The sequence below is a fragment of the Micromys minutus genome (genome assembly GCF_963924665.1).
Source record: "Micromys minutus genome assembly, chromosome: 4".
In the NCBI taxonomy this organism is placed as follows: domain Eukaryota; kingdom Metazoa; phylum Chordata; class Mammalia; order Rodentia; family Muridae; genus Micromys; species Micromys minutus.
The window spans coordinates 26,837,557-26,848,269 of record NC_137973.1 but is presented as its reverse complement, the minus strand read 5'-3'; the positions used below and the strand labels follow the sequence as shown (position 1 = coordinate 26,848,269).

At 50.2% G+C, this 10,713-nt stretch overlaps 1 protein-coding gene across 4 annotated transcripts; it reads right to left on the bottom strand.

Moving 5' to 3' along the window:
- Positions 1–584: 584 nt before the first annotated feature.
- Positions 585–10,194, bottom strand: CRTC2 (CREB regulated transcription coactivator 2). 4 transcript variants are annotated; one of them, XM_080916137.1, is made up of 14 exons: positions 9,958–10,194; positions 7,332–7,433; positions 7,141–7,255; positions 6,077–6,140; positions 5,374–5,442; positions 5,103–5,206; positions 4,982–5,011; positions 4,760–4,824; positions 4,588–4,637; positions 4,222–4,466; positions 3,466–3,872; positions 1,915–2,178; positions 1,291–1,477; positions 585–1,162 (listed from the first exon to the last, which is right to left on the bottom strand). In XM_080916137.1, exons 1-14 carry the CDS (start codon positions 10,108–10,110, stop codon positions 942–944), a joined length of 2,076 nt encoding a protein of 691 aa, XP_080772263.1. In that variant the 5' UTR covers positions 10,111–10,194; the 3' UTR covers positions 585–941. The 4 variants fall into 4 exon arrangements, with proteins under 4 accessions (XP_080772263.1, XP_080772264.1, XP_080772266.1 ...); XM_080916139.1 differs by lacking the exons at positions 585–1,162; positions 1,291–1,477 and adding an exon at positions 1,707–1,807; XM_080916138.1 differs by lacking the exons at positions 4,588–4,637; positions 4,760–4,824 and having other exon boundaries at positions 4,222–4,404.
- Between the last annotated feature and the right edge of the window lie 519 nt (positions 10,195–10,713).

Here is a 10,713-nt window from a genome sequence, read left to right as displayed (position 1 = left end):
TGGGTGAACTGACATACAACCCTCGGAACATGAAACTGCACAGGCCCTCCAAACTTAAATGGCCAAGGAAGCCAGCTAGACCTGCTTACTTCTCTTCAGAAGAACCAAATAGCTACCTCCAGGAGAGGTGAGGTTTTTTTCTAACAGAAACAACTGTGACCTGGGATAACAGCCATCTCCTTACCCTAGGCCTCAGAAGATTAACTTGTCTGGCCAGTCAGGGTGCCCCATCCCCTGATGCTGCAGCAGGGCTTTAGACAAACATGAGGGCACATAAGGTGACTTCCTGCCGCCCTCGGTGAAGTCTGTATTGGTTCTAAGAGATGTCAGTTTGGGGCCTAAATTTGAGGATGGTGCTCCTGTACAAGCACAAAAGCTCTGAGAGGATGAACACACACCCATAATCCTAGCACTAAGGAAACAGGTGCTACATACAGGTCATGTATGACTTCTTGGTAACCTGGGCTATAGAAATCTTGCCTCAAAACATGAAACACAAAAGGACCTATGACACCAAACCTCCTTAGGTCCCCAGCCACGTACCAAACAGCCAAGCACACAAAAGGTTTAATAGGATTTTTTATTAACATATAATATATTTAATAAAAAATAATATCCACTCTGGCTCTCTCTTCCATTGCAAGGGGAAGAGAAATAGGGAGGGGCTGGTAATGCCCACCCTTTTCTGGACAAGCCCTCTCTCCAAGATTCCCCTCTACACCTTGCTTGCCAACAGGCTCTGACCTCCAGACAGACGAATTTCAAAGTTACAAGTGCTTTTAGGCCCTCCCTTGAATTCTTCCGAGCCCACCAGATGTATAACATTCAGGGGCCACCTGGCCAAGCCCCTTCCCTTTCCTCAGTTTTAGGATCCTTCATTCATATTAGAAAAAGGATCTGGGGCAGACAGGGCCATGAAGAAGGACGGCAGTAAGGTTCCCTCACTGTAGCCGGTCACTACGGAATGAATCCTCCACAGCAGGGTCAGGCAGCAGGGCACAGGGGTCACTCAGCATGGTCAGTCCTTCCAGGCCCAGTGGCTCCATGCGCAACTCATCTTCCAGCCCCAGTCCCAGCTCCAACCCAGATGCTGACACCTCAAAGCCAGGTACTCCAGCCAGGGCTGCCGCAATCTCCTTAGAGAAACCTGGAGAAGAGTCTCCTGTGTGTTGAAGAGGTGGGTAAGGATCCCAAGCCACACATCTCCAACCAAACCCTTCAATCTCCTAGTACATCACTGAAGCTGTCAATTCCTCCTGCCAATCTCCACCAGCACCTACCCACCCTTACCTGTAAGTATGATATTAGGTCCTGAGCCATGGCGGGAACAGTGGGTCAAGTTCTGGTGGTTGAGGACATGAGGGTCCTGGGGGCCACTCACTGATCCCTCACTCCCTAAAAATCCAGGACCTTCAGAAAAGGCAGGGGGATCCAGCACCAGGCTGGTTGATGGGCTCTCCATGTTGAATTGCTCCAGCTAGGGACACAGACAGACCTTAAGGAAGTGGGCTTCAGAACAGGGAATCCTGCCTAGCTCTGCGGATATGTCCCCTTTGCCTAGCAAGCCCCAACCACCCCAGGAAGAAAGGCAAACACAGAGGGAGGTGATAGCAAGCAGAGCAACAGAAGCGAGCACGGGGCCCGAAGTAAGTGTGGGCACCGTACCTGCTGGGCCAGAGCATGTGCATGCCAGGAAGAGAACGGGTCAAGGCAGGAGTCATCAAAGAGCAAGCTGAGCAGAAACAGGGGCAGGAGTAGGGGTCAAACGCAGGAAGACAGGAGCCCCAAGCTGGCAGTGCTATGTTACCTGGGAGAAAAAGAGGTCCCACCCATATCTCCCAATTCAGTGACCACTCAGGTACCTGACCCACCCTCGGCCCCTCCCACCTCAGAGCTATGAGTTTGCATACTCACATTCCCCAAGCTGAAGTCATTTATTGGGCGGTGGTAAGGCGGTTGCCCATGTCCACTGGACCCAGGTGGGTACAGTGACGCATAATGTGGCTGCCTGCCTGGAGGCTGTCCACCTGAGGGCTGCACTAAGCAGGCCTGAGAGGGCAACTGCTGTAGAGACTTTGGCGTGGGTGGATGGGTGGGTATAACTAGACTTGGGGGGCTATATGGGTATGGGGGCAATCGCTGGTCAGTAGGCAGTTTACTGGTATCCAAGGGGACGCCCTGAAAAGGGAGAAAATTTATTCTTTAGTGTGATCCCCCAAAAGAACTCTTAGAGCTCCACACCTTGTAAGCTGCATCTGTCCTCAACACAAAAATAACAATGCTCCAAGTCAGGTGTACAGGTGCAACACCTGTAACCTCAGCACTCAGGAGGCAAGAACACTGCCTCTGCTTGGCTAAGGGTGGGAGCTGTCTCCCCACTCTCCCCAAAAGAACAACACCACCCTATGCTTCCATGCACATCTCTGGGGTTGGTAGAAATTACACAAAATGCCTTTCAAAATGTAGGTGCTCAGTGAGGCTAACAAAAGGTTAACTCTTACATCCATTCCATAAGTGATTGTTCCTAAACCCTGGTACCTGACTATCAGTAACTGTTTACTTGTGACAGCTTACAAGAGACGGACTGTTAATGCCACAGTGTGGATGATCACTGCAGGCTGAGGGAAGGAGAGGAAGAAGAGGGGATGTGGAGGATGAACTGTCTTCACTGGCATGTCTTTCCTACAGGAGAGGGTACAGATGGAACACAGAACATACATCCAGGAAACAGCAATGGAGTAGGGCAGAGGACGGCAGAGGAGGAAAGGAATAGGATGAAGAAAAAGAAAAAAGAGAAGGAAGCTGGGCATGATAGCTCATGCCTGTGGTCCAAGCTCTTAGGAAGTAGAAGCAGCAGGGACCAGATGTTCTAAGTCAGCCTCAGCTATATACTGAGTTCAAGGCCAGATGAACTACATCAGACACTATCTCCACCACTGTGTAAATGTTGGGAAATTACTTTCAGTTCAGGCACCAGGTTTTTCATTTTTAGTGTGAAAGAACTGGGCTCTGTGGTCTGAGACTCTTGGGCTCTATGAGTTCTAGTAAAGAAGGGGAAATAGGAGAGGGATGAGACAGAACAGAAGTACTGGGGATGAGGTGAACTGGCAAAGGGAGGGTAAGAACAAAGAAAGGCCAATGGATAAGCTACATGGTGCCTGTGCTAGGCAAGATGCTAAATACTTAGAGTATGTTACTGTATCCGATGCTCACAAACCCATCCTTGTTTTCTATATGAGACTGTCAAGGCTCAGAGTAGTTCAATAACTTGTGAACGAAGACAAGTATCAAGGGGCAGAACTATGATGTGAAACCAAAAGGTTTAATGTACTCAAGCAAAGAGGGGAAAGATAGATAAAAGATGGGTTGGGACAGGACAGAGGAATGGAAGGGGATGGATGAGACAGGGGCAGGCACAGGAAGGAGAAGAAGGGGAACATATGTAGGGAAGGTGGCCACGCATACCTGAGTGATGGAAGACAAGGTGGGTGACATTGTTGGCGAAAACTGTTTGGGCAGCTGCTGTTGGGACCTTCTGGCGTCGGCTGGGCCCACGGGCAAGCTCAGGGGGCTGAGGGGCACACGACGATGGCGGGGAGAGGCCCCAGGAGTAGAAGCTGAGTAAGGGGGGGCACTCAGGACAGGAGATGAAGTGGAAGAAGAGGAAGAGGAGGAGGAAAGGGCTGGGGCACTAAGTGACGGGTGGCCCAGGGAGGTGGTGGGCAGTGCATGGTGAGCCAAGGAGGAGGCAGGCAGTGATGGGTGACTATGGGAGCCCTGGAGCTGGGGTTGAGGACTGCTTAGGGAAGCCTGGAGGTTGGGATTGCTTAGGGAGGACTGCAGGGATGGGTGGCTAAGAGGTGAGTGAAGTCCTGCAGACACAGACAAAAAACCAGAGATGCCAACATTACTGATGGGAACTCAGCCCCTTTCCAACCAGAATGGGTAGCAGTGACAAAACTATGGCAACGCAAGGTCCTCCCTGCTCTGTCCCTGACCATGAGATCGGTACTACTCATTTGGGGGTTACTGTCCATCTTTTTTTCTAAGAAAAGCCACACCTACTTTTGTACTTAGTGAGAATTACAATGAGGAAATATGAGGTGCGGGTTTGGTGGGCAGTCACAGGATACCAGATCAAGCCTCTATCCCCTTTACCCATCCCCCTTCTAGCCATGCAACACTTTGTGGTCACATGACCAGGACAAGGTAGCCACTCACCTGATACATCATAGCTGGGGCCCATGCCCAGACCTCCACTGATGCCCAAATGGGTCATAGTGTGAGTCAAATTGGTGGTACTGTTGCCCCCACTCAGGCTGGGATAGACTGTCTCCTCAGGGTCCAGGGGCGTGGGCAGTGGAGGAGGGAAGTGTAGGTTGGTGAGGTCAGGTAGGGAGCCCCCTGTGTTCATGGCAGGTGGGAGGACAGGCACATTAGCAGGCTGGTCAGGAGATGGAAAGATGCTAGGGAGGACAGAAGAAGAAAGACAGGTAAAGAGAAAGTGGTCAGAGAAGAGCAGAAATCAGTCTTTCATAACTCTTTCTCCTTCCCTTGGTCTCACTTCAGCTTTATAATGCTACTTACTTGATTCCAGGGACTTCACAGGATCGTGGCCGAGAGGAAGATGAGGACAGCTGAGAAGAGAAGGAAGAGGGTTAGAAATGAGGACAGATCTCAGTGGGAACCCTGGAAGGGCTGTCCCAGGGAAAGAGGAGAGCAGAGGGATAGTGGAAGATACCCAGTGGCCCTTACCTACCTTCTTAGCATCCCAAGGTTTCAGCAAATGCTTGTCATCTACCAAGTTCTCCTCAATAGCAGGGACTTGAAAGAGAGAGACTGGTGATGGGAAAGCTGGAGAAGGATCCAGTAAGGCAGGACAAGAAGCAAAGGCAGCCAAGAGGGAATATTGTTCCCTGAGCCCATACAAAGTCCCAGACACTTGGCATTCATTTACCCACAACTGGTAAAGGACACATACCTTTAGCATCCATCTCACCATCCAGGAAACCTGCATTGGGATGCAACAGAGGTGGTTGCAGTGCCTACTGATTTGTCTGCTTCAGTAAAAAGCTCCACAGTTACTCCCTGGGACCACCTACCTCCTCGCCGGCTGGGCAGGACACTGGGAGGTGTGGGGCCTGGATAAGTGTCTTGGGGGTTAGGATTCATCACACTTGTGTGAAGAGCAGAGTCAGAGCTTGTCCTGTTGGAGGAGCAGAAATGAGTAGCAGTAACAGTCGTTCAGGTACCAAAACACTGCCCAGCAGTGGGATATTCAAACTAGTCTAGGAAGGGGGATAAAGTAGATAGGGTAGGGCCCCCAGAAAGTACAGAGAAGAGATGTGGACTAAAGAAATCAAGGACCATCACCTGTTAAGTGCAGATGGCAGTCTAAACAACTGCCCCTTCTCAGCTGGGAGGTTGCCCCAGGGCATCATCCTAAGATAGAAAAGTTATAAGGAGGAAGAAGGCACTGGCAATGGATAAGAAAGGCATGGGGGCGGGGAAATGTACGACAGCCAGGGTGGATATGAAAAGGCCTTGGTACCCAGTATCATGCCTTTTTCTGGCTCTTCTGATGCCCTTAATCCATGAGCCCACCCAACCCTGCTCAATCTAAGAGATCCGGACACAGAAGCTCCTCTCTGCCAAGACAAGCTGCGTGGAAATGCAAAAGCCTAGCAAGTTTTCTGGACACAAATATTGGAGCTGAGATGGAAAAAGGAGGGGCTCAAAGACCTGACAGGGTTACAGCCTTACACCTGGCATCCACAACTGTGAAAAAGGAGCCATTTTCACCTGCCACCCTGCCACTCTCCCCCCGCCACACTCACACACACCCTAGCTTGGCTACAATTCCATTGGTTCTGCTAGCTGGAGTAGGAGGCTTGGCCACTCGTGTCAACATGGCCAAGTCTGGACTCTGACCACCTACCCAGCTGCCCCACCCTCCCAGCTTGGCCCTTACAAGAGGAGGTACTTTTTATACCTTAGCCTAGTACCTAGCCCACCACAGCCTCTCTAACGTGTCAGAGACTGAATGGGTGAGAAATTCTACCTGCTCTGGACTCACCTTCGCCAGCTAGACTCTGGGGGAGGAGATAAGTAGGCAGGGCTATAGGGAGAACTGTCAATGTAAACAGCTGTAGTTAAGGAAAAAGGGAGAGAGAACAGATGAGAGAATAAGGGAGACAGCGTGCAGTAATACAAGTCAGTCACATATAGAGGCTCAGTGCTATAATCCCAACAGTGAGATGCTGTGTCTAGAGTGCGTGCGTGAGCACACACACACGCACACGAGTGCACACACACACCATACAAACACAAGAACAGAAGTAAAAAAGAAAGAAGAGAAACTAGGGTTATATTTCAATGAAGGCTACCTAATTTGTTAGGCTCTAGAGCCACAAAAATAAGCAAACAACAAAACAAAATAAAAAACAGACATGGTGGTCTACACTTGTGATCCCAGTACTTAGGAGGCTGTGCCAAGGAGATCACCAAATGTTTGAACCCTACCTGATTTATCTGTCAAAACTCAGAAAATCTCAGACTGTAGAATGAAACCATCTCAAAACAAAAACAAGCAAACAAACAAACAAACAAAACCCAGGCCTGGCATACCCCTTTAATTTTAGCACTCAGGAAGCAGAGGCAGGAGGATATCTACCTGGTCTACATAAGCCAGCCTGGTCTACATAACAAACTCCAGGATAACCAGGACCACATAGAGAGACACTTGAAAGAAAAAGAAGGAAAGAAAGAAAGAAAGAAAATGAATGAAAGAAAGGGGGGAGGAAAAATATCAAGCCAAGCTTAGTAGAGCCGGAACAATCAAGCAAATGCCTGAGTAGGGTGGTTAGGGAGACAAATATGGTAGAGTCTCTAGGAATGAGAGAAGGGACTGAATCTCCTTCCCAGGTAACAGGGAGTCTTGCTTTACAGGAAGTGAGCAGAAGTGAGGCCAGCCAGACCCCGCACTAAGGAGGACACAGCCACAGAAGACACAGACTGTGCGAAAGAACTGGAGACAGGTGAACCCAAGCATACAAAGGAGAAAGCCCCTTCCCTCCACGAGTCTCTAAAGAGCCCCTTCCTATCACTCTTCTGCCCTTAAGTCACTCTTGAAGGATATGTGGCGGGGGTATCGGCGGAGTGGGGACACCATTCTGCGGGGATCGCGCTGTACCCGTTCCACCAACCCATGGTGCCGAGTGCTCCGGGATGAATCCAAAGGTGAGTGAAGGGGGCTCTGCCAAAAGGACAGGTGAATCAGCAGGGGAAGGAGCCTGTGAGCCTGCACTCCTCCTTGGCTGGTGTCCACTCACCTGGAACTCAGCCAGGCCACAGCCAATCTGGTTAACATTGGGCAGAGAACCTCCATAATGGGAGCTCCTTGTATAAGCCAGTCGCAGCTTTTGGGCCTGTAACTGAGACAGAAAAGACAAATGGGTTTGTCAAGGAAGGTTGTAAGTACTGTTCCCTTTGGCCATGTCTGTCACCAGAATACACTACTGCTTCCTAAGATATCTGCCAGTGCAAAGGCAGTGAAGGGGAAAAGCAAGACCTCGTACAAACAACCCATCCCAGCCCTTCTGCAGCTTCCTAATCAATGAGCTTCTACTGCCTGAAGAACCGTGCTGGGCAAGGCCTGTCTCTGTCTCTTGGTATCCCCACTGTAGCAAGTTACAGATGGTGGCCTATTAGGCACTTTCTGCCTTCATTTCCAGATGTGTTCAAGATTAATGAGAAGAAGGCAGGAATTGATAACAGATTCATTATTGCTAGTTTCTTTCCTTTATACTCTGAGGACTGTAGGTTTCTGGGATCCATTTCTTTTCCAGCTTTAGAATAAGGCTGCACAGAGTCTGCACATCCCAAAGTATAAAATGCAAAAAGTGATGATAAAAGAGAGGTAAGCAAACCAAGTATTCTACCAGATGCTAAGATGACTGAACTGACAAGAGGAGGGAGAGGGCACAGTAGCTTATTCCAACTTGGGCACGGCCATCTCCTGCCAGTGTGTAGAGATGTCTGCTAAGGAAATAAGACAAAATAACCCTCAGTTGGCCACAGTTTTAGTCTCCCTATATCACACGTCCCTTTGTGTGAGAGGTAAGTAGCTACTTCCAAGGCTCAGACTCTGCCCTCACCCACATAAACAGAGCTGGGATAAGGGCATAGAACAGAGAAGGGTAATCAAGGAAGGGTACATTCTGAGAGCTCAGAGTCATACTGTAGCACAGAACTGATCAGAACTCGTCCTTTATTCCAGATCAGCTCAGTGATGCCAGTGGGTGATGCTGATCTCTGGGCTTAATGGATAGACCCTCCAAGTCCTTAATGATATATGCCACCATGGCTGTCTCTGTCTCTAGCATACCCTTCCAGTTAGCCAGGTAGCAAAGTAAGCCTTTCACTCCAAGCCCAAGATCCTTACCCCCTCACACCAAGCCCAAGATCCTTACCACCCCCCCCCATATTTTGCCATGCAGCAGAGAAGTTAATCAGCAAAAGAAAAGTAGGTAGAAAAGAGCTCACAAATCACCACAAAGACAGAAGGTCCAACTTTTCATTCCTCACTTGCACACACTAGCTCTGGTCCAGAGTACAGAGCCTCAAGCTCTCCACTGGAGAGAAACCTCTCTCCCATCTTCTTGACTCTACCCCCACCATAATCAAAAGCTCTTAAAGGGAGCAGTCAACAGTTCATAATCCTCATGGTGGTTTAGAGTAGGTTATACAAACACACACACACACACACACACACACACACACACCAGATTCGTCTCCCTATCTATCTTGAATTCTCACAAACTAGAGCATGTGGTCTCTAGAAAATCAAAGGGGAAACACACACAGAACTCAAAGAGGAGAGGGAGATACATAAATACAGTCATACATGGAACTAAAGAGCTTTGAAATATAGTATGTGTGCTCCATCATCTCCAATTAGACTCCTTCCAGCTCTTTATCATGAAAGATACTGCAATAATCTTCGCCTGCTGTCTTAAAATAATTGTGTCCCTAAATTGGGGCTGCTTACCTGCAAACTCTTGAGTGTTCACCCCAATTCCCTCACAACCTGCCCTGGGAAGCAAGAAACCAAGGCAGGGGTGGGGGGGTGTGCTTCCAAAAACAACTTGTCACAGGCCTGAAAATTCTGTGTGAAACTTCCTAGGAATGAATATTTCCCACACATAGAGCACTCTAGGAAGCATTCCAGACACTGACCCACAGGTAGCATCACCTCCCTAGAAAGTTCTGCACATCCTCAGTCAAAGGATAGGTGATCCTTTAACCAAATTTGGCGATTCAAAGCTCTGTCTTTCCTCCCAGGGGCCCAGAGCCATACACTAAGAACTATACTGTGAGCAATGGTCTTCACCTTGACTCAAGTCAGGAAACCACACGAAATATTTGAAAAAGGAAGCAAAGGGACGGGACACAGGAGGGGACTTCCTGTCCCAATATACCCAGCACAGCCCAATCAAACCACTCGAGGGGCCCTTTCCCCTTGGAACCTAATGTCCCATAAGAGCACAGGCACTAATTTAGTGATCACAAACTCAAAAAGGGTCATATTAGGGACAAGCAAACTATGCTCCTAACACATAATCCAAGATTGAGGATGCTTCAGTGTAGTACCTGAAAGTACTCAGCAAGGGCCATTCCCCTGGCTATGGACTTCGGCAGCCCATCTCCTCCTGAGACCCCTGCTTCATATGTAAATAACTCAAATTCAGTCTATTTTACTCCCCCAACCTCTCCGGTGTGTTCACCTCTTCCCAGCAAAATTCGTCTAACTGACCCTGGGCCCTCACCCCACGCCACCCAGACGGCGGCGCCCGCTGTCCTAGCAGTGTTCCGCCTCCTGCCCTGCGGCTCCCGCCCCCGCCCCGCCTCTCCGCGACCGCTCCTCAGTGAGCCAGCTCCCAGGCACTGACCCCTTACCCGAGTGGAGCCGATGTCCATCATCACCTCCTCGAAGGCCGCCGTCTCCTCGGCCTGACGCTGCTTCTGCAGCGCGATCTTCTCACTAAACTTGCGTGGATTGGACGCCGAGGCTGTGGCGGAACCTGGCCCGTTCGCCCCAGACGTCGCCATCTTATCCCCGCGTCCCTCCCCGCCACCTTCCCAATTCCAGCCACGGCCTCCGCCGCGGGCCCGACCCGGCTCCTTCAGCCTTAGCAGCCGCCGCCGCCTCCGCGAGCCCGGCGGCTCGGCCCCAGCCTAGCCCTGACTCGGGACGTACCGCCTGCTGGGACTTGTAGTTTGTTTACTGGCTTCCTCTACCAACTCAGCCACACAGCAAGGGCAGGAAACGGACTTCACTTCCCAGCAGTCCTGTGACCCCGGGAGGCTGGCATGGACGCCACCCTTCACCTACTCCCGGCGCGCAGCAAGCCGGGAAAGGTAGTTCTACAACAGTCCCAAGCCTACGAACGGGAAGGGGAGAGGGATTCGCCAAGTAAGACGAAGAAAACGAGGAAGGGAAGGGGTGGAGACAGAAAGGGAAGAAGGAAGAGACAAAACAGAAATTTGGTCATCCTTAGGAAAGGTGAGAAGTGGGGCGAGTGAACAAAAGGATCTTAAATTAACTGTACGCATCTGAGATTCATATCCTCTCTGATTGGCCACCACACACACACACACACACACACACACACACACACACACACACACACACACACACACACACGCGCGCGC